Here is a 23569-nt window from a genome sequence, read left to right as displayed (position 1 = left end):
ACGCTGCCCTCTCTCTCTCCTTTCCCTCTCCCTGCGCCCCATCCTCGCCCGGGCTGGAGGGGCCGGTGGGGGGTGTTGAGTAGGGGGGTGGCGAGAGAGAAGGAGGGAGCGTGGGAGCCGAGCCGAGCCAGGCCAGGCGGGCTGGGTGCGGACCCCGCCCCCGGGCAGCGGGGTCGCCCCGCCCCGCTCGCACTCCGAGAAGTTTCCCAGGGTCCGGGAGCGAGGAGGAGGCGCCGCCGCCGCTGCCGCCGCCGCGCTTTCGGTGTCCTGGTGTCTGGCTGGAGCCTCGGCGCGGCCCCTTCCATGGATCTATAGGGCGGCAACAGGACTTTAGGGGGGAATGGGCTTGGCGTCCCGGCGCGGGGGCCCGTGGCGGGCATGGCTGGGCTGCAGCCTTTTGGGCATCGCTCTGCTGGCGCGCCTGACCCGGGGAGCAGGTAAGGAGAACCTCGGGGGTGTCGGGGGGGGGGAAGGACGGGACACAGTGCGCTCGCCCCTCCGGCTTCGTTAAGCCTAGCACGGGTGGGAAGAAAGCCCTCGCCGCTTCGGCCGGGCTCGATCATGGCCTCTTCGTTTCCTCTTTTCAAACTTTTGAAGCAACTTCGCCGGAGCCTCTCGGAGTCCCCTTGGCGCTCCTCGGTGCCTTGAGCTGCCATCTCCCTCCAGTCCGGGCAGCGGGTGGTGGGTGGGTGGGGGACCCTGAAGTTATTTTCCTTGTTCCCGGCTAGATCCCCGTCCTTTTCTTTCTCTCTTCCGCACCCCCCCCCCACGCCAGAAGAAGGGGAGGGAAGGGGAAAGGGTTACGGAACGGGCCACAAAGAAAATAAATGATCGTTGTTTAATTACCGATTGTGTGAAGGGGAGGGAGCGATTAGGATGGATTGGCGGGCGGGCGGGGGGTGCTAATTCGCCGGCACTGATTTGAGCTGCGGGGAAACAATCTTGCACTTTTTATTTACTTGAAGTAAACTTTCTCGGCAGCCAGTTTAAGCTTCCCAGCCCGGAGCGGCTGGAAAAACCGGAGCGTGGATTTCGGATCTGGCTTCTCTCGGTCTCCGCTGTAGCCGTCGCTCTCTGTTTCTCTTTCTCGGCTCCTTGCAAAGCAAATCTTGCTCGGGCTGGCTGGCGGAGGGAGAAGCTTTCAATTTTCTATGGTATCCCATTGAGGTTTTATTGAACCGGGTATGCTGTGGAGTTTGGTTCTGCCAAAGCCTGGAGTTTGTGTAAGAGCTTAAAGGAGGAAATAAATGGTTTAACACGCCTGTTGTGCAGACATGCAAATGCATTTGGTAAACGGCATGGATTGAGAATTTAGTGCGCTTGATTGTGCAACTGGTGTATGTGAGTTTGTCTGTGAATGTGCGCATGATCGTATGTTTAAAAACGCATAAAATGTATTGCATGTGCAAGGCACACTCGTCCTCTCTTTCTCATGGAATATATGCAAGAGGTACATACATGAACTTATATTTGTGTAGCAAGTTTGTGTGCTGGTTTGTGTGTGTGTGAAATGATTTGCTGGTAAGTGGGGTGGTTGTGGGTTAAGGGGTGACGCCCACGCCTCCCTTTTTCTCCTTTGGGATTGTCATGAAATGGCCTCCTTGGAAGGCTTTACACCCACACTGACATTGAATTTGATAGAGCTTTTGTTGCTGCGCATTGTGTGTACAGGATAGCAAAGGGAAGGGTGTTGATGATCTGGGCAGATGTAGTAGCAGCTGTCGCCCCCTCGCGCGCCCTCCCCTTACACATTCTGCTGGATGCACAAACTTTTATTGTTGCTGCAAGCTATTCCCAAGAAGCTGCCCAAGTGCCTCTCAAGCCAATCCTGCTCTCGCACTATGTGTTCTATAGCCCTGGCATGGCACTGTTGTTTCCTACCCAAAGGAGCTAAGTCTGTGGCTGGCTTCGAAGTTGCAGATCCCTGACTGTGAAACTGGGAACGCGTCTTGGAGCCATGCTAGGGAGTGCACAGCTCAGCAACTGGGCCAGCCAGTTCCCATGCTTCTGGGGAGTTGCAGTGGCTCAGTCTGCTTTGAAATTCTCCCTCCCCACCCCCCCCACCAAGCCGGCTTTTCCCCCATTTGTGCGCTTGGGAATATACTGTGATGCAAACGGGAGATAAGATGATTTAATTGGGTGTCGTGCAGCGACTTGCTTGCCCTATGAAACGTGCAGCAGTATGCCAGGGATGAGATAATTGCAGCGAAAGGTAAATAGAACGTGGGGCTATTATTCAGCCTGGGTTTCACTCTCCCATGAAGCCACCTGACTGGTTTGGGGAAGCCGGCCTTGCTTATTAGAACGCTCCCGGCCAGCTGGTGCTCCAGTGCGTGGGAATGTGCGGCTCGTCCAACGCAGGAGGCCAGGGATATGCTGTGGATTGTGGGTGCCCGGGAATATGAATCCCCTCCTCCCCTCCCCGCCAGCTTGCTGCTTGGCTGGACATAGACAGGGCATTGTTCTTGGTTGAGCAACTCCACCGCAGTGCTGCCGAAGCCCTGGCGGTCTTGCGCCAGACAAGGGCTCCGAGCTGCTGCTTTGAGCCACACGGGAACATTTCTAATGGCTCTAGAGAATTCAAAATGGTGCGAAAGGCACTGGGACCCCTGTCCTCAAGTTTTCCCAGAACAGCATCTGAAGGGCCTCTAAGACTAGGAGGTTCAGGGTGAGGGGCCAACTCTGGTTGAGTGTTCTGAGTTTGAATTGGCAGAGTGCTGTCTTTTTTCTTCCTTTCTTTTTAGGTGTGGGCTGTATCAGATGAGGGTCATGCAAGGGTTGGGACTCCTGCCTAGTAGGACGGGCCCTGTGTGAGAGAGAAAGCAGGCCGCTTTCTACCACAGTATGCATATGAACCTTAGGGCTAGACACTTAGGCCTAGTCCACAGCAGTGTCTGCAAGCCAGACATTTTGTCTCTTCCAAAGCTGTTCCTTCTTTTCTGCTTGGCTGCGCTGATAACAATGTGATGATCTGCAGGAAAGTGCCTCACTTGATGAAGCCCTCATCCAAGGGCTGCTTCACATGATCGGGCACACATGAGGTTTTTCCACCCTGATTTGGCCTTGGCTTCCCAGAAAATGTATGCAACATGCCATGACATGAAAGATCTGCATGTGTGATCATTGTACATGTGTTTTGTCTTTGTTCTTTATGCATCTGAATTCTGTAACATATGCAGCGTTCTTAACTGGCATAGCCTTTCCCTTCCAAAACGGGTGCAATCCATTGCCTAAAAGTGAACATTACTAAATTTCAAATGGAAATTTGTGGTTTGATTTGGCAGGAGCAGGGACTCAAATGTGAGCATTTAAATACGTGCTAAGCTTTGCCAAAAACACAAGCGCCAAGTTATGCCGTTAATTAATATACTTCAATACAAAATTGAACCTGGAGATTGGTGGAATTGATTATTTGAATCCAGTTTGCACATGCTCCCATCCCATCCTCTGGAATTGGGAAGGAAATCTTCCCTGCCTACGCAGTTTTCCAGATCTGATAGTAACACAGCTTTGTCATTAATGGCACCCTCTGTGTGTATCTGAAATCTTTCCCCTCCTTTTTTTTAAGCTTGTGGGGATGGCGAGACTGCAAAAGTGCAAATCTGGGTGTGTGTGTTTTTGTCAATTCTAGAAAGAATAAATGTAATCATCCAGAGGTCTTTCCCTTGGGGCTTTTAGTTGGTGTTTTCCATTTTGCAATAGGTTTCCTTGCCTTCAGTTGTGTCTGTGTAAGTGAGTATCCTAAGTCTTGATGGTACTGAGCCCATGTCTGACTACGCAGTATCTAATCCTGCTGCCTTTCTTTGTGTTTCTTGTGTGGACACAGTGAGGAATCTCTCCCCTCACCCTCCCACCCCCTTTGTAGATTCTGTGAGCTGAAGCTGTCTGTGCACAGAGTTGTTGAGACACAGCAGCTGCCTCCCTGCTGCAGCCCCTCCAGATGCAATAGCAGGGCCAGCCGGCTGGCCATTCAACTCCCTGCCCCTTTATTCTGCCCACATTGCTAGCCAGCTAACAAAGGCAGCTGGAGAGAGCCTGGGAGCCGCTCCACACAGCCCTGCTGCACTTAGTCACTTTGGGGGGGCCAGATTCCTCGCTAACAGGTAGCCACACTTCCTTTTTATTAGCCTCAGCGGAATGTGTGTGGGTTGAAAGCAGCATCCGAGTCCCATTATATGCATGGATCCTGGTTCACCACGCTTCTGTGCAGAATGTACAGTGGTACCTCAGGTTACATATGCTTCAGGTTAAATACGCTTCAGGTTACAGACGCCGCTAACCCAGAAATAGTACCTCGGGTTAAGAACTCTGATTCAGGATGAGAACAGAAATCGTGCAGTGGCAGTGGGAGGCCCCATCAGCTAAAGTGGTGCTTCATGTTAAGGACAGTTTCAGGTTAAGAACGGACCTCCGTAACGAATTAAGTACTTAACCCAAGGTACCACTGTATTCAAAAGCACAGGTAACCAGTCTAAGGAAATCAGGATTGGGTTGCCTGCTGTGGACCTCCCAGATGCTTGCTTAATCACACCTGCATTCAGTTTGGGTTGATAAAAGTCAGAATGGATCGGAAATAAGTGCAAATGTTGATCACATCGTTTGGACTGAGAGCAATGGTAAACTCTTCTCCTTTTCATTGTTTTGGAGGGCCTGAAGGAGGATGGTGAGGGAGAGGGGCACATTGTTGCTCCTGCTGTTTGGACGCGGCTGTGACTCAACCTGCCCCTTTTAAAAGCCAGAATTGTGCTTGGGCTATGCAGTGGTAACTTTTTTGCAGCAAAGGCCCAATTCCTCTCATTTCTGTCCTCTGCTGGGTGTTGCTACTGCTGTCCCCACATACACAGAAGAGCCGTAGCACAGTGGTATAGCATCTGCTTTACATGCAGAAGGTCCCTGGTTCAATCCCCAGCATGTCTAGGTAGGGCTGGAAATGCCATCCATGGAGAGCCTCTTCCTGCCAGCCAGCATAGGCAGTACTGAGCTAGATGGGCAGCTTCCAATGTCTGGCAGCTTCCAATGGTCCAGCCTAGCAGTCAGGCCAAGTATATTTTCTCCAAGCAGAAGGCTTGGTATTGGGTGAGGAACTCTGCCTCCTGTGAATCTTGGTGCTCATTCTTTAAAGCAAGCTCCTGGCTTCTATGTCTGCTGCAGTGTTGAGTAGGGCTCAGCAACGCCTGGGAACATTTCAGTAACCTGGGAGAGGCTGAGTAGGGCTTCCATTGCTCAGGAAATAGGTCTTTGGTGCCACGCATAGCTGTTTCTCCCTCCCTGTGACTAAGAATAAATTATGCAAGATAGGCAACTCACGCAAATTTTCTCATTTTGCATAATTTATCCCGGTCATGATTTTCAGCTTTTCTTGGCTCAGAATTCTGTATACCTTGGCACAGAATTTTCTTTCTTTCTTTTTTTGTTAGTAATGAGTCCTGTTTATATGTGCCTGCCAATAGGGGCCTGGAATCAGTCAACCACACCCTACATGGTAACCAAGATATGTGGGTGGTACCCAAGGCATGGGCTGTCAACATGTTAAAAGAAGATGGGGAATTGCAGGAGGTTTTTCTCTGGGACTCTTTCTTTGTCTCTGTTGCTTTGTAGGTTTTGATTCCTTTGAAAAAGGCAAGCAGTGCTTGTAACATGCATGCTTATTGCCGTGAGGTAGTGAGTGGTTTTCAAACTTTCAGAATTTAGCACAGACTTTCTCCATTTACTTATATCCTGAGGATATGGATATGGAACTCCTGAACACTATATAAAGCATAGTGTGCATGTTCTCTTCATGTGGGGGCATTGGCTAAGTCTGTTAAGCCTTACCATCAACCTACATTAATAGAGAGTATACCTTAGGGTGCACCAAGTACTTCCAGTGGCCAAGAAGTTTGTGGATAGCAGTGGGCAAGGTGTCAAAGCTTCTCTGCCATTTTGGATCACTGAGAAACTCCAAGAGTTCCCCAGGTTTGAGTTTTCTGAGCTAGTCATTCACTCCACGTGGGCACTGACTCCTAGAATGAGGAGCAACTGTGGTCCAGTTGGGGTTCTGACTTCCATGGAAGCCCAGGAGGTCTGCATGCATAGACTTTCCTGCCATAGAGACACCCATGTTCAATGTTTGGCATCAAGGGGTAGGGAGCAGTGGGTTCACACCATTGGCTCTCTCCCCCCTCTTTTAATCACATGGAGATCGTTCAAGCAGTTAATGTGAGAAGCGGGATTGGATCTCCCATTCTGTATCGCATGCAACGCTCCCTTTCATGGCTTGAAATGGGTTCTTCGAATAGCTATCCATGTCAAACAGAGGTCATAGCAAGGCAAAATTTTCTTCCTAAAGGAAGTGTTAGAAATGCTTCAAACTCCAAGAATGAATTTGCAGGCAGACTTCCAAGTTGGAGCCTCTTTGAGTGGTGATATTTTGCTCCAGAAGAAGATGTATATAATGCCCTATGTGTTGACAGAACATTTGGCTGAATCGCTGGAGTCTGGTCCTCCCTGACTTCACCCGTATCTAGAGCTTGGAACAGAACTCGGGAATCCTGGCTTCCAGGGCCTTTGCTCACACTCAGGAAGGGCCAAGTAGAGAGGTGCAAGCCAGATCCAGCTGTCAGCTTCAGCTGATCTGAGGACCCTTTATCAAATTTTAATTGAGACGTGGTAGCCAACTGTGCTCGCACTTCTGAAAGGAAAATGAAGCAATGGAATTCCATGTGTATTTAATACAGTAATACATCTTCTTGGATTGCTAGTTGGAAAATTTTCCACTGCTTTTCCTTTTCCCTGAAGAAAATTTTACGTTGTTTTAAGTTCATTAGTAACTGAATGGATCCTAATTGCAAATAACTATCAGGCAAACTTGGCAATTTCAAAGTTTTTAGCTTTGCTTACAAATACAAGTGAAATAAACATGTCAAAGTAGATCACTCTTATAGGGCAGGGATGTCGAGCCTCTGGATCTCTAGATGTTGTTGGACTCCAAGTCCCATGAGCCCCAACCAGCATAGTCATGACCTGAGATGATAGATGTTTCAGACCAGCAGCGTTTGGACGGCCACAGGTTCCCCATCCCTGCTCTAGGGCATCAGAAAGTTTTCTGATGCAAATTATTGTATCCAAATGACACTAATTTGGAAAATTGTCCTATTAATAATTTCCCAGGAAACATACCTCACTGCTGGGAAGAATTAGTGCCAACGTGCCTCTTCCAGAGACATTTGTCCCACAGCATCCTTTCCTCCCATTGGTGACCTCATGCTATTGAAATGCATGTGCTCCATCTCTGTGTTCCTCATACTGCAAACTTTATTACAGAGCCTGACTATCCTTAAGTCAGATTCTTTCAGCCCCAGCTAGTGTCAACATATCTGACCTGGTTTTAAGCCAAAAGCGTCCTGGGAAATATAGGTTTTAAAAGTGGGAATTTCCATTGGAGGAAGGGTTGTTTTGCACCCTTGGATTGCCAAGCCCTGGGAGGATATATTTCTTAAGGCATTTCAAGGGCATCCTGTGCTGTGAAGGGATGAACTTGGCAAGCCTGATGTCAAGGTCATAGTAGAATAAACTATGATGTGTTGTCAGGGGTAGGCCAGAATTCAAAAGACCTGCTCTGCAATTGATACAGTATTATGGTTTTGATTGTATATTATGGCGTAGCTACAGTGGTGGGATAAAAACCCTAGTCCCTTATCAGGTACATGATACTGGTCTTCATGGTATAATTTGAGTCTTTTGTGGGGAGTGGAGAATCTTGCCATACAACTGTCACCTCATTCTTGCCTCTGTCTTGAAGAAACAACTTACGATGGTCTTGCAGAATGAGAAGTCAGTAGGTAAACTGTTATAGCTCTTTGGGTCAGATCCATTTGCAAGTTTAACATCACAGGGATTTCCTGAATGCTTCCTGCATGTCTTGCAGTGAACACTGTATCGTCCATCTGAAAGTACAGTAGTGCCATGGAAGTTGAATGGAATCTGTTCCGGAAGTCCGTTCAACTTCCAAAATATTCGGAAACCAAGGCATGGCTTCTGATTGGCTGCAGGAAGTTCCTGCAACCAATTGGAAGCCGTGTCGGATATTCGGGTTCCAAAGAATGTTCGCAAACCAGAACACTCACTTCCGGGTTTGTGGCGTTTGGGAGCCAAAACGTTTGACTCGCAAGGCATTTGGGTTCCAAGGTACGATTGTACATGGAATACAGAATGGACAGAACCCAAGGAGTTCCAGTTGGTTAATCTTCATGTCTCTTCCAAGGCATGTGAGTCTCCCTCAGGCATTTGCTGTGTGCACTTATGGTGGAGATCTAGAAACAATGTCTGCCCTGCAAAGCACAAAATGTTCCCCAAATAAAGTGTGGTGGCTTGACACTTGGGCAAAAAGGGGTTTATGAGCTGTGATTCAGTAGTGCATTCGTTCCCAAGGTGCTGGGCTCCTGTGAAATGCCCAAAGATCAAGCTCCATGCTAGTAACTTTGCTACACAAACTGCATGCACAGGGAACTACAGAGGCCTATGTTTTTAAACAGGAAGGTCCAGAGTAGACAATTGTGAAAGAACAACAGATCTTGCAGTCATCAAGGGTTACTGCTTTTTTGCTTTACAAAGATTAAACATGGGTACTAGTCCTATCAATCAGATCATGGTTAGCATGCTATAATAGTTATGATGAAACCATCATTGCAAATATACAGTATATCTAGGCATGCGGTGCAATGAAAAATCCGTGGTTTCAGAGTGTAGCTAATGCTGCTTTTCTTGATTAAGAAATTGTATCTGGAGAGAAATGATGCTGTTGTTGAGGAAACAGAGGTCACTGAGATAGAGAAGCATTTACTTCTCCAAATTCTTTTAAAAGTGTCTTAAATGCTTGAAACTTTAAGGGTGTCTTTACAAGATAAATTCTCTGGGTTTTTTCTTTCTTTCTTACAAGACATGTTTGATTAAAAACCCATTATTGCAGCATGGGCCAACATGCCACTAAGGATTCAGTGAGACCAGATCATCAGGCCTCAAATATTTATTTTATTTATTTTATTAAATTTATATCCTGCCCTTTCTCCCAAAGGAGCTCAGAGTAGCAAACATAGCACCTGACATCTTGGGTGAGGTGTGCTGTCCTTCATAAGATTTATTATGGACACAGCTGTGTGAGTTTGGGAAAGACAAAATATTGCTAGCTATCATAGTCCAAATTCTGTGCTGAATCTTGCAAGCTGCATAAATTATATAAATCAAGCAAGTTTGTTTAGTTTGCCTAACTTTTGTGTTAGCTTGTAGAGAAGGGCAAGGAACTAATGCAAGGCACTGAAGCCTTAACCCCTTATTGCAGGAAAATCTAGGCTCCCCACTGCCCTCCTCCTGGTCATAATAAAGGTAAAAGTAAAGGTACCCCTGCCTGTACGGGCCAGTCGTGTCTGACTCTGGGGTTGCTCGCCCATCTCGCTGAAGAGGCCGGGGGCCAGCGCTGTCCGGAGACACTTCCGGGTCACGTGGCCAGCGTGATGAAGCTGCTCTGGCGAGCCTGCAACACACGGAAACGCTGTTTACCTTCCCGCCAGAGCGGTCCCTATTTATTTACTTGCACTTAAGAGTGCTTTCGAACTGCTAGGTGGGCAGGAGCTGGGACCGAACGACAGGAGCTCGCCCCGCCGCGGGGATTCGAACCACCGACCATACGATCAGCAAGTCCTAGGCACTGAGGTTTTACCCACAGTGCCACCCGCGTCCCTCCTGGGCATAATACGTGGTGTTTATAAAATGATTCTTGGTTGGTGGTTTTCTACAAACAAGACTGAATTCTTAACTTGTTTGATTGTTTACATAGACTTGTTGATTGACAGAGCCCTAAATATTGGCCTGAGATGACCCTTGGGCACATAACCCTTATAATCTCTCTCTCTCTGTGTGTGTGTGTGTTGCTTGCATGTTTAGTGCTGCTTGTCATTTAAGGAGGGGATGGTTGGGGTGGAGGTGAGAAGCCAGGACTCCTGGCATCTGGCTGAGCCCTGCAAAGAGCATGAGGATTAAGCAGTCAAAGCAGTGGGAGCCAGAGCACCTCAATTGTAGTCTTTGGCTTTTCACTGCCTTGAAGGGTGACCTCTGCCACTTCTTATTCCCAGTGGTTCTTTAAAGAGCATGAAACCTATTTGCCTTCTAACTTGTTTCTGGACGGTTTGATGCAAAGCTAGAGCCTTGGAGAGCTAATTTCCTGGGGTTTGGGGGAGGCTACTGTTGATTTGAGCAAAGAAAGTTCTTTGGGTTGCTTGTGTTCCCTCTCTTTGGAAGGTGGAAAATCAAGGCTGTTATGAGTTCATCTTCTGCCTTGCCGTGTTTTGGGAGGGGGTGGCCAACAGGACTAAGAATATTTTCTCTTTGCCACTGTAGCCCATGTTGCAATTCCATCCCATCCCATGTATATATGAGAGGGAAGTGTGATCCCTTATTCCCTTGGTTTGCCACACATTTTAGGCAGTCTGGTTTCAGACTAGCTTGCTTCTGTGTAGGTTTAGGTCTGGCCTTTCCTTTGGAGATAAGGTTCCATTCAAGAGCTGAGAATTGTGTTTATGGCTGCAAGGCCCTCTACATTTGGGTGCCCATGTCTGAAAAGCGTCCACGTGTTGGAATGTTGGTTGTAGAGTTGGAGATGTGGGGAGTGCATTCCACTGGCTCAAACTTGGCTGTGTGCTCTGGAAAGGACGAAAGGGTAGGGAATTGTGGGTTTGCGTTGTGTCAGGAATGCTTCCCGCTGAGATACTTGGCTATGCATGTTATACTTCCTGTGAGATTGTGTACATATTCACGTATGCAGTGTTACATGTGCTTAAGCTGGGTGTGTTTTTGATGTCTTTGTGAGCTCCTGGCATTGTGTGCATGTGTGTGTATGTATGTGTACACACACGCAACTTTGCTGGGAAAAATTTTCATTACTGTGCTTGCTAGCTGTGTTTGAGATGGTTGCCCCATATTGTTCACCTGTAAGAGTGCGTGTATGTGTAAAAGAAACTCACTGACTGTTTAGGTTTTGGTGAGCAGAGTGCCTGCACCTACTGTATTTGTATGCAGCCTTTGCTAGTTACACGTTGTTCAAGTTGTGGGGAGGGTGAAATCCATAGTGGCGTAGGTTCATTTTGGGTGTGGGGGAATTTAATATGGTCTGCATACAGGGCGGTTGCTGAGAGCACATTTTGCTGCAGTGCTGCTGCTGGCTCTGCATGCTGACAGAGTGAGGGGCGGCAGTGGAGGGGGGAGAGGCATTGTCTGGGACTGATCTGTGTGCTGGGCACGCACTCTGTTACAAGTGGGTCTCTAGGAAATGGCTGAGAGTGAGTGTATTGCCTGGGCCCCAGCTCCTTCCATCTTCTCTCTGCTCTCGAGAGGGGAGGGGTCTCAGCCAGCATCCCTTTGCTGCTCGGCTGCATCTCCCTCCTTCAGTAGGCCCAGAGCACTTGTAGTGTCTCTTGAGCCTGAAAAGGGGTTCCTTTGGGAATGGATGTGTCTCTAATTTTGTTCCTTTCAGAGGGCACTCAAACACCCCCTCAGGGCTGGCAGAGATGGGTGCCTGTGGTTCTTTCCCCTAGCCTGGGCCCCATCAGGGGACGTGCTTTGCTTGGCTTAGCTTGGGCATTTACTAAATGGCTCCTCCTACTCACTCACGATGGCACATAGGAGGGAGAGGAAGACGGCAGGCTCCCCATTTTTCTGTGCCAGTTTTGCAAGGCCCTTGTCCTTCCACTTTGAGTTTTGCAGGGTTTTCTTAAAAATACTAGCCTCCCCATACACAGGGCTCTCTATACAGATTTGTGGAGGTTGAATCTCACTTTCAGCTAGCTCTCTCAGTGGCAGTTGTCAGAGGTCACCAAGTACTTGTGGAATCTCCATAACTCCAATGACTCGCCATGATCTGAGACTGCTGGGTTGTTTAGTGATTCTAGTTCAGTGTTTCCCAACCACTGTTCCGCGGCACACTAGTGTGCCGCGAGATGTTGCCTGGTGTGCCGCGAGATGTTGCCTGGAGGGAGGCGGGCGAGTTGGGCGGCGAGAGGCGGGGCGACGACGACGAGGAGAGGCTGCCCAGCGCGGGGCTCTCGCCGTCTGCCTGCCTGGCTGCCTGCGAGCTTGGCGGGCAGCGCCTCCGTCCGCAGCGCCCGCCTCGCGGCTCTCATTCTCTGCCAAAGCTCACCCAGCCAAGCCGCGCTCTCCTTCCTGCCTCGCTTTGCTGCCTCCTCCCCCCCCACCCCCAAAGCTTGGAGGTTCCCCGGCAAGGGGGAGGGAAAAAAATTGAAACTTACACTTTCGTGCGTCCCTCCCGGCATGACGCTGCGCGCTGACGTCACGGGGCTGTAATGGTGGTGTGCCTCGAGATTTTTTTCTTCAAACAAGTGTGCCTTTGCCCAAAAAAGGTTGGGAAACACTGTTCTAGTTGGTTAGCTGCAGTCCTCAGATGATCTCTGTCTTCTCTAGAATGCCCAGTCCCCCAGAAACTGCTGTCTTTCCCTTCCTGGTTGCTTGGGGATTCCAGATGGATCCCTGTGCTTGCCCCTCTCTTTGCTAGATTGTGGGAAACCAATGTAAGGGAGAAATCTGCCGTTCTGCAGAATGTCTCTTTTCCCTATGACTTTTGATGGTATTCTGCATACTTTTTGACGTTTGCCAATGAAGCCGGTCTCTAGTTACTGGGCAGTGTAGAGGCTGAGGTTGCACTAACTGAGCCAGCTAAACCTACTTGTGGCTTGTGAGAAATTCTGTCTACTCCCTTCGTTTGAAGCATTTCTGCCTTATTCCTGTTTTGTGTTGTCTGACGTGACCCCTTGAAGATGCATCTGCAGACCTTCAATTATGATTTCCATCTCTCTGTGTGTTCAGAAGCCTAACAATAATAGCATATATGAATTGTTCCATGGATGATAATTTTAGCAAGAAAAACCTCCTGTTGTGGGACTGTGGGCAATGCTTGGGATGGGATGAATCTGCTCTCAGTTGCCATTATCATCTTGTTTAAGTGAAAAGGTTTTCTGTGAGGGGGAGAGAGAGAGAGAAGGGCCACAGCCTGGTGGCAAAGTTCTGCTTACAAAAAGTCCCAGGCTCAATTCTAATATTTCCAAGCATTCTTGTCTGAACCCCTAGAGAGATGCTGCCAGTTGTGTAGACCAGGGGTGCAGTGTTTAAAATAAGCCAGGCACCAGGCGCGTTTTGCTACTCACACAGGTCCACTTGCAGCGGTGTGGAGATTTCTGGGCATCAGCTTGGCAATCACAGTTGAAAAATCTCTGCCTTACTCCATAGTTAGTACCATTTCCCTTTCCACTGTGTATGTTTCTTCTTGCATACTGGGACAAGTGAATTGTTGTAAGAGCAAGCTACAGTCAAGCAAAGTAGTTGAGATAATAGAATCATAGAACTGTGGCATTGGAAGGGATTCTGGGGGTCATTTAGTCTAATCCCCTGGCAAATAGACATTCTGTTGTGGCGACCACAACCTAGATTCAAGATGTCATTTGGTGCCTAGTTTTATATACCTGAGTTTCTAACAGTGCGCATGTGGCCCTCCAGATGTTGCTGGGCTCCAACTCCCATAATTCCTGACCGCTGGCCATTGTGGCTGCATCATGGGAGTTGGGAGTCCAGCAGTATTAGTCTATCCTTCCTGGTGTGGACAGTAGGGAGCTATATAAACCAATAGTCTGACTTGGTATAAGTCAGCTTTGTATGAGTAAAACACTGCTTTGGGGGTGCAGTGGAGATTGTAAAAGCAAAAGATACAAGTTCAGTCCATATCCTTTATCCTGGGGCAAGAGCTAAGCATGACTATAACACATAAGACGTGCTTTTTGAGCTCGTGGCATGATGGTAATAGTTGTTTCCTCGTTGTTGTTGTCCTTGCACCAGGTTGAGTGTACATGGGAGCTTTTGTTGAGCTGTTGTGACTGGCAACTTTTGCTAGATCTGTTCTTCACAGCCTGGGCATTGCTTTGTTGTTCCTACAGCTGTGCAATGGCATGCTCTAACCAAGCTCTTTCTCTTTCCCTACAGCCATACAGTGCTTGGATGGCGACAAGCCCTGCGAGAATGGTGGGAGCTGTGTTGTTTACTCCAACGGGATAGCTGCCTGCATGTAAGTGACACCCTTGCACAACTTTGCCCATGGGTTCAACAACAGCCAGTGCGTCAAACCATCTTGGGGGTTTGTAGGGTTGGGCCACTGCCTTCAAAGGGCAGACTAGTAGTGTAATTTGGGAGCTGTAAAGTTGTCATTGTGAAAAAATTGCTGCTTGGCTTGAAGTGGGAGAGCAGCGAGCTCTGTTGACAGGTTGCAGTATAGTTTAGGAAATATGGGGCCTGGAAATGCTTCAAAAGTCATGACATGACGTGCATCGTTCTCAGTGGCTTTGCATTAGGCCTGTAGGAACTAATGACTGGTGCAGATTGGCTTCCACTGCATACTTTGACTATTCTTCAGCTGGGATTCTGTTTGCCATGGGACACTGGAATAATTTGGTCTCAACGTCCATTTAGAGACATCCACTTGTTGGAGTGGATAGCATATTGGACTTAATTTAAGGAAACTTGAGTTTGATTTCCTGCTAACCAGTGAAGCACTAAAGACAGGAGATCTTGGGCCAATTCTTATTTATCTACCTAAACTACCTCATAGGGGTGGTGTTTTGTTTTGTTAAGATAAAATATGATAACCCGCCCACGCCCGCCCCCAATGTAAGGCACCCTAAGTTCCTGGGAAGAAGAGTGGAATAAAAATGTGGTAAACAAACATCTTACAAGGAGGAAAAAAGAGGGAAGAAGAACCGGTTTTCTGGTTACCGCAACAATTATATTAATATGAATCTACAAAGGAGCTAAGGGCCCAAAGAGATGATATGAAGAAGATCTAGATCTGAATTGAGCAGCTGCAATGGGTGTGTGTATTTAGGGCAGTGTTAGGAAACCTCTGACCTGCCAAATGTTGTCATTGGACTCCAGGTCCCATCAGTCCCCAGCAGTGTGGCTGGTGGCCAGGGATGATGGGAGTTGTGGTCAAACAACTTCTGCAGGACCACAGGTTCCCTGCCCTGGTCTAGGATTTAACACTTCCCCTCCATTTCTGAATCTCAATTCCTGTTCATGTAGTTGCTATTAATCCCACAGCAGAAAACATACACATGATGGTGGGATGGCTCAAGGTGTTAAAGGAAGACTCCTTTGATCAAATTTGGAACACCTCACACAACTGTTTTTAGGTTGAAATCAGAATTTATGAAATTCTTCCACTGTCTCATTTCTTTTGACCCTAAAATATGATAATTTATCATGGAAAAGGAGGACAATATCCCAGATAAAGGGAGGATAGATTACATTATGGGCCTTAGCAATTTTGAATATAATCACATGGGCTCTTATAAAGGAAGAAAGGCATAAAGTGAACAAATTTGAACAGGAATGGGAACTCTTTAAGAAGTTTTGGAATGCTAAACAAAGTATGGTATGCAGTAATCCTTTCTATTGGAATTTAAGACGATACTTCAGATATGCAAATCTCAAGCATTTTTTTATTAACAAAATTAAAGTTGTAATGTCTTTATGTTTTAATACGTAATCTAATAAACTAAAACTTGTGAATTGCTAAAATGTTTTGCAGGTGTTTGGGGTTTTTTTTTTTTTGATGTTTTGATATGATCTTACAACATAATCCTATACATGCCTACTTGGAAGTAAGCTTTATTATATATGCTCGGAGAAATATTTTATCAGATTAAAAGATTTCTACATTATAAATACAGTGGTACCTCGGGTTACAGATGCTTCAGGTTATGTTATTTCGGGTTGCGCACTGCGCCGAACCCGGAAATACCAGAACGGGTTACTTCCGGGCTACGGCGCTCACGCATGAGCAGAAGCGCTAAATCACACTTTGCGCATGTGCAGAAGACCAAATTGCAACCCACACATGTGCAGATGCCGCGCTGCGGGTTGCGAACAGTGCTGGTTGCGAACGTGCCTCCCGCACGGATCATGTTCGCAACCCGAGGTTCCACTGTACATCTTAATGGTGTTTTAAGTGTTTATAGTGTTTAAAATTTTAATATATGTGACAATTCTTTGTGTTTGTTTTATGTCCTGAGAATTAATTGCCTTAATGGAATTTAGAATATTTGAAGTGTCATAACGTCTCTATATTTCTGTTTCATGAATTTATTAGACTAAATATGTATTTTTAATCTTCATAGTATGTTAAAATTATGACAAAGCTTGGTTTATTTTTTAAAAAAGATCATTTATCAGACAAAGAATGTCTCTTGTTGGAACGTTGTAATGGGGATCTGTCAGTACAGATGCCTGTTGTTTTTATAGGTTTGAAAGCTGCTGCTAGACTGTCCTCCTCTTCTTTTGATCTTGAGCTTGTGTTTTAACAGGCGCCCTGCTAAAGGGTGGGAGAGTACCCTTGCTTCTAAGGGCATTGCTGATGCTGCCGGTAGTGTCCAGGGCTGATTTTATATTGCCGTGTGATGCAGTTGCTTTTCTGTAATAGGGGTTCCATACTGTGGTGTTAAAGCTCGAAAGGGGGAGACCAAGGATGTGTGGATGACATAGTTATTGGGATTTCAGCTTAGTTCTTTGTTGTGTTAGCCAAGCCACGTGGTCCCTGTGGTCATATGCCCTTGTGCTTTCCTGGCAGTGGATGGTCCAGATGTACAGACCTTGATTTAGCCGGGCCAGGGATGCTTACTCGCCCTCCTTCCTTTAGTTGCTTCTCGTAGTGGCAGGTGTTTGAGCAAATTCTGTGAGCTCCTAGCTTAGTATGGTGTTGCCTGTGTTGGAATCCAGGACAGGTGGATCTGCCTGCAGCTGGCACGCCCAGAACAGGTGAATCACTGGGAGGCTCGAAGCCCGGCCTGGATCCCTGGATGGGATGATAGGACAAGAAAATACTACCAGTCACCTGTAAGTCCTGTTCAGAACGCAGCTGTCCCACCAAGGAGATTGGGCACTTAACCAAGCCTTTGGGGCCGTGGGGGGGTTTGGAATAGTGGGGAAATCTAAGGAAAGCTGGATATGTTCCTCCGGGGGCTCAGGAGAGAGGAAGAAAAAGGAAGGTTGCTCTTGGCATCATGGTCTGAAACCTGTCGGACAGGTTGGGTGGGGAGGCCTGGGAGTGCCCAGTGCTGAAGGGAAAACACTCCTCCTCCTCCTCCCCTCCTCCTCTCCCCCCTCCCCCACTAAACACCTGCAGAGAGGCCTCTTAAAGGGGCGGTCACCATTTGGTTCCTTCAGGCCTGGCAATGCCAAATTGGAGGAGGTGGACAATGGGTGGTTCTCAGGTTAGTTTTGCTTCTCTCTTTAATCCACCCCCCTCCTCAAATCTTGAAGAAGGTGGGGCTTGGCTGAGGGCTGTCAGAGACACTTCACATGAATGTGAAAACAGGCTTTCTTAGGAGATTTCTTAGGCAGGTGCAGCTACTAAGAAGAGCAGTGGAAGGAAACTGAATGTTTCTGGAGCTGGGAATGGGGAAGCCCAAGGTAGCAGAGGTGGTCTAGGAATGGAAATGGGATCAGAATGGGCCCTGGTGAGAGAAGTTGGGCGGCTGGGGCACTGAAAATGTGCACGGCAATGAAATCCGTATCACTGTTTTTAATGCTGAGGTTAATAGTCACCACAGATTCCTGGTTTTCATTTTTAAGAGAAATTAACACTAAAATGTAAGGGCCATTGGAGGAGGTTCTGTACTCGGTACAGCTTCTGTTTGCCTTTACTGCTTGTTCATGTGTCCCTTTCCCCTCATATCTGTTTCATAACTCAGAGGTTCTCAAACTTTTTTTGCAGAGAATTTGAACATTGATGGGGGTCAATGTTCCTTTTCCTTTTTGGGGGGAGGTGGGGAGGGAATTAGCAGACAGTACCAGCATAGTATTACAAAAATCAGAGGATCTAGACCAGGGCCTTGTTGGTCTGTTTGATAATCTGGCCCTGGACAAAGCGACCACTAGTTCTGTTGTTGGGGAAAAGTAAACCAAGTGCAGGGCCTAGTCGTCTTTGTCGTCTTCTTCTTCTTCTTCTTCTTCTTCTTCTTCTTCTTCTTCTTCTTCTTCGATCACTTGTAGGCGAGTAGAATTGTCTTCCATAAACACAGATTTAACAATGAGTCCGTAAGTGACTGTGGAGCCCAATTCTGGATCCACACATCCTTCCACAGTGGGGACATTGGTTTCCTAGTGCATTGCCTTTCTGTGCACCACCAGAATGAACTTATGCTGCCCCCTTAGAATGTTAAAATAAGATCTCCTCACCCCTTGCTTTATACATGAATAAGAAGACACATTAAAGTAAACACGTGTCAGACACTGCAGTGTCTAGTTCAACCTTTAGCGTGACATTAGAATCCCAGACCAGTTACACATATGGCAGAGCTCTTTTATGTCAGAAATCTTGCATCTTTTGGGAAGTTCTTTGCTCTTTGATCCTGCAGTATATACCATAAATTCTCTATACTATACCATACAGCAGTGTTTCCCAACCACTGTTCCGCGGCACACTAGTGTGCCGCGAGATGTTGCCTGGTGTGCCGCGGGAAAAAATAAAAAAATTCGAAAGATTTTTTTTTAAAAAAAAAGTCAAATTTTTGATTGGGGCGCCGTCACTAGATGACCCCTGGGGTTCCCTCCCTCCCTCCCGCTCTGCGCCTCCCTCCTCCTCCTCCTCCTCCTCCTCCGGGGAGGCCCTTCCTGGCTCTCGGCCAAGGCTTGGCGGCTGCCACTCACTCACTCGCTCGCCCACCCGTCCCTCCATCCCTGCACCCGGCCTCTCCCCCTCCGTCCCCGGCGCGGGGGCTGCCGGGATCCGTAGTCCCCTCGCCCTTGGGCTCCGCGCCCGTGCGGGGTGCACAAACTACGTTTCCCAGCGTGGCCTGGCGGGCCAGGCGTTTTGTTTGAAGCGCTCTTCTCCCGGCCATGGAATGAGTGCGGCGGCGGCGGCCGGGCGGGCAGGGGCTCTTCCGCGCAGACTCTGCGCAGCCTGCCTGCGCCCCCACGGAGATCGGGCGGCAGGATGGAGCCCGGGGATCCCCGCGGAGGCGGAGCGGCGGAGGCGGAGGCTGCCCCCCCAGGTAGGGCTGCGTCGGGGTTTTTTTATTTTTGCAATGCTGCATCCGCGCCGGAGGGGACGCATCGGACCACGGGGAGACCCCTTGGCGGGCGTGCAAGGCAATGCATGCGTGCAGGCGTTGCATGGAGTGCAGTGCAATGCAATGGCAACGCGGTGCCCTGCATGCATGCATGCAACTTCCACTGGCGCTCCGGACTTGGCAGGTGAGGGGGGTCCCCAGTGGGTGGCAGAAGGAGCCGGGATGGCGAAGGGGAGCCGCGGGGGGAACAGCGCTGCTCCCCGAGCCGAGCCCGGGGGGGAAACTTCGGCGTCGTTGCGCCGGGTGTTGGAAGCGGAGGCTGGCGGGGGCCCCTCACCTGCAAAACCTGGTCGCCTCTCATATATTTCGTGCATTGCATTCATCGCCCGCTTTCTCCTCCAAGGAGCTCCCAGGGGCGCGCGTGGTTCTCCCCGTGTTATCCTCGCAACAACAGCCCTGCGAGGTGGGTCAGGCGAGTGGCCCAAGGGAGCACCCAGGGATTTTCCTGGCCAGGTGGGGTGATTTGAACCCTGCTCTCTGCCCGGTCTTCGTCCTCATTTAGCCCCCACATGTGCATGACTGTGCATGACTGAGGTTTTCCCCCCTCGTCTTGGCTATGGTGTGAGTCTGTCCTGTTAATTAATGGGGTTCTGCCTTCGGAGAAGATGAGCCAGCCCTCAAGGAGGTGATTATGTAATTTTCTAGCAATTCATGTCCCTCCCGGCGTGACGCTGCGCGCTGATGTCACGGGGCTGTAATGGTGGTGTGCCTCGAGATTTTTTTCATGAAACAAGTGTGCCTTTGCCCAAAAAAGGTTGGGAAACACTGCCATACAGTGCAGTGTATAGCTTGCCATAAGGTGACAGATTCCAGAGCAAATGGAAGCATATAGGCAAATTGCCCCATGGTATATGACAGGGGTCAGCAACCTTTTTCAGCCATGAGCCGGTCCACCGTCCCTCAGACCATGTGGTGGGCCGGACTATATTTTATTTGGGGGGGGGGGATGAACGAATTCCTATGCCCCACAAATAACCCAGAGATGCATTGCAAATAAAAGCACATGTTCTACTCATGTAAAAACACCAGGCAGGCCCCACAGATAATCCAGAGATGCATTTTAAATAAAAGAACACATTCTACCCATGTAAAAACACACTGATTCCCAGACCGTCTGTGGGCTGGATTGAGAAGGCAATTGGGCCGCATCTGGCCCATGGGCCTTGGGTTGCCTACCCCTGGTACATGATGTTGGAGTCCAAAGAAGGGTTATGACAGCTGGCAGTACAGAGCAACTCCCATTAATGATCTCATTTGCAAGTACTGTAATGCTAATCCAAACCATGGCTTGGCTTGGCAGGAGCAAGCAAATGGGCAGGTCCCCAGAGCAAAGATTGCAACTACAGTACTCTTCCTTGGATCTGCTGTGTTACTTGGGGTCAAACCATTGGGTCAAAACCTGGTTTTGTGGTTTGTTTCTCTCCATAAAAAGCACAAGCTGAACCCAGTATTCTTGTTTGACCACATGGGGATTACCTAGGGAGGTAGACCACAAGCTCAGTTTCGGGTGTAATGCTGAGCTAAACCATGGCTTACTTCTGGGTAGTGCAGGAGCAGCAGGACTAGGGGAGTAGTGCTGTGGCCACAGTCTTTGCTTATTCACTCTAACCCATGGTTTGGCTTAGCACTGCGTGCAAATTGAGCCAGTTATTTAGAAGCACTGACAGAGGATGAATGGAGTCCCTTGCTCATCTTCTCGCTTGTGCCTCCTGTGTAACATGCAGGGAGGAAAATGGCTCCTCTCCACCATGGTGAGAAGTGTGAGCTCTACATGCATGTGGACCTCACATGTCTTAATGCATACAAGGGAGACATGCATCATCCCAAACATTAATGGACACTAAAAAGAGGGTGCACAAGTTGCTTCCTTTGCTATGTTCTACAAGAGAAGGTCACATTATTTTAATGATTTCTAGGCTAACCTTCAACAGCAGTATTCTCAGGGCAGCTTACAGATAAATAAAATGGAGTTGCCCCTAGTTTATTTGCTTGCTCCCAATTACTTGAGTAGGACGTTTTTGAAAGCACCATGGTACTAATGAGTGGTACTGGGTTTTTTAGTCCCCCAAAACAGGAATTTTGAGTTTGTTACTCCCCAACTCCACATCCATGCTGATGGAGTCCCAGCACTGCCTCACAGTTGATGGGATAATGGCTATAGTGCCAGAACAGCAGTAGTAATCAATCCCACTGTTCTCGATTCCAGTGCTATGAGTTTCTACAGCTGGCCTTAGAATGGGGAGCAGGAGAAAGGGACACAGCAGTGCCCACCCAGCGCCCTGCAGCTATTTGATCTGTTTCTCCATTGGGGCTCGGACAGTTCCAACCCCCTCCAGTAAGGAGTTGGCACTACTTGCTACTGGTTTTCTTTTTCCTCTTTGTAATCCATTTTAGTTTTGTGGGGGCAAATTGCCATTGTAACCCTTGCCAGTAGGGATTATGATTTGGCACTCTCTCTCTCTGTGTATATGTATGTTTGGTTCTTGTTGCCGGCTTTGTGAGGGTCAGAGCTGATTGTCAGCTCCTGGTCTCCCTCTACTTGCAAGATATAAGCATTTTCTCTAGTCCGTGCTTTGAAGCTTTCTGTGGCAGTAATTGCAAAGGAACTAGAAACTGTTGCTGACCTTGTGCAAGTTGTTGGTTTTCTTCCAGTGAGTGGGGTGGGAACAGTGGTGGGGTTTATATTATTTTTTTGCCTGGATGGATGTGTGAAGGGTTCTGCCTGCAGTGCCCCCAAGCAGCCCTCGGTCTTTCAATTTTGGCACAGGGCTGCAGGCCTGCTACTGCCGCCTGCGCAGCCCTGGGGTAAGGGCTGAGTCAGAGAGTGTTGAGCGACATGTGCAGACACAGTTGGTGAATCACAGCCCCAGGGAGAGCTATAAAAAACCAGCTCTACTCCCCGGATGTAAGCAGGTAGGGACATGGTGCCAAGGCTTGGTTCCCTGTGCTGAAAGAAGAGGCTTTCTTCTTTGCGGCACCTAGCCACCCTCAACTGGTAAGTGAGATTGCCCTTGTACTGGCCTGGGGCAAGAGGGAGTGCTCAGTAAATAAACAAGGCCCTGCTTGTTGGCGCAGAGCATAGTTTTGCTGTAGACCTGTTTGTTTCCCTCTGTGCCTTAGGAGGGTGTAAAGACTCTCAAACTGCCCAACTTTTTCACATTCAAATCCAGGACACGTGTCTTCCGGGACATGCTCCTCGGCGAGTCATGTGACCTGCACCTCGCCCTGAAGAAAGCGCTTTTTTGGGGCGAGAGCGCAGTGCAAGAGCAAGTCAAAATGGCCGCTGAAACCTCGCACCGACAAGCGGAATGTCCCATTTTTTTGGGGGGGGGGTACTTGGCAAGTGTGGACTCTGTGCATCAGCAACTATAGCCCATTGTCACAAAGGGCGAAACTAAACAATAAATTAAATGAATATGTGCCTTTTGAAAAAACAACGTGGGAATTGGTGGGAATATTGTGTGTGTTCTTGATCACTTTTGCTGTGGTCTCAGTGAAAATTGCCTTCCTATTAAACCTGCTATTTATCCTGGGCCACAAGCTGTAATTGGTGCCAGTGGCACCTTCCTTCCTAAGGGAAATAGCAACTTCAAGAAGCAATTTTCACTGGGACTAAAGTTCAAGGGGAAAGGGTTAAATTTCCTGCTGCTGTTTTATTTTTAAAGTTAAGTAAACACAAAGCACACTCATATTTTAATGTATTGCCTACTTTGGCCCAAATACACACTTGGCCAAATAGATTCATGTTTGCTTATTCTGAGATTTATATAACTGACTCACACCTGGTTTGTCTGCCTTGACTTCGGGTCACTCATCTCTTTTACTATGAGTGTGGTTTTCCTCTTTCGTGGCAACAGAATTATGGCCACAGCTTTTGCCACAAGGTAAGGCCATTCGTCTTTCAGCACACCTAGGGAGCAGATGTCTTGCAGTAATGTGCCTATAGAGCAAATATTTATTTATTTCTAAAATTTATACCCCTCCCTTCAGTGGCCAGTTGGCATTCCTGCCTTACAAAACAACTTTGCAAAGCAAATAGCTATGGATGGCTTGAACAAATGAACCAAACCACATTTCAAGAGGAAGTCATATCTTCCTCCCTTCCAATCTGGCTTGTGGATGTGCTTCCCTGGCTTTAAATACAGTGATCAGTTGGGGCAGAGGTTTCCACCCTTTTTAAATCCATGGCTCACTTGACCAACTACATTCTTTCTGCAGCACCCCTGTGGGGCTCAGGAGCCCAGTTATGTCACCCCTTGCCTGAAGATCTGGCAGCCTTTTACCCTTTTTCGAACACCCTCCCTTGTGGAGTGTTCCCTCAGCCTCCTCTCCTCTCTCCAGGGCAGCTGCAGCTACCGCCCCAGTCTCTGAGTTACCCCCCCCCCCGAGAGATGCCTCCTCAAACTGCCCCA

General features: G+C 48.3%; 1 protein-coding gene across 4 annotated transcripts in view; it reads left to right on the top strand.

Annotated features, from left to right (window-relative positions):
- The first annotated feature begins 221 nt into the window (after nucleotides 1-221).
- The window catches only part of NOTCH3 (notch receptor 3), a 60507-nt gene continuing 37159 nt past the window's right edge, over nucleotides 222-23569 (top strand). For 2 of the 4 annotated variants that reach the window (XM_081185793.1, XM_081185792.1), the window contains exons 1-2: nucleotides 222-437; nucleotides 14017-14098. In XM_081185793.1, the coding sequence (XP_081041919.1) occupies nucleotides 341-437; nucleotides 14017-14098 (179 nt within the window). In that variant the 5' untranslated portion in view covers nucleotides 222-340. The remainder of the gene's footprint in view (nucleotides 438-14016; nucleotides 14099-23569) is intronic. The other 2 variants (XM_081185795.1, XM_081185794.1) reach the window with 1 other exon arrangement.

The sequence above is a fragment of the Podarcis bocagei genome, assembly GCF_964188305.1.
Source record: "Podarcis bocagei genome assembly, chromosome: 2".
Taxonomy (NCBI): domain Eukaryota; kingdom Metazoa; phylum Chordata; class Lepidosauria; order Squamata; family Lacertidae; genus Podarcis; species Podarcis bocagei.
The sequence above is the reverse complement of the archived record's forward strand: the minus strand, read 5'-3'. Positions and strand labels throughout refer to the sequence as shown.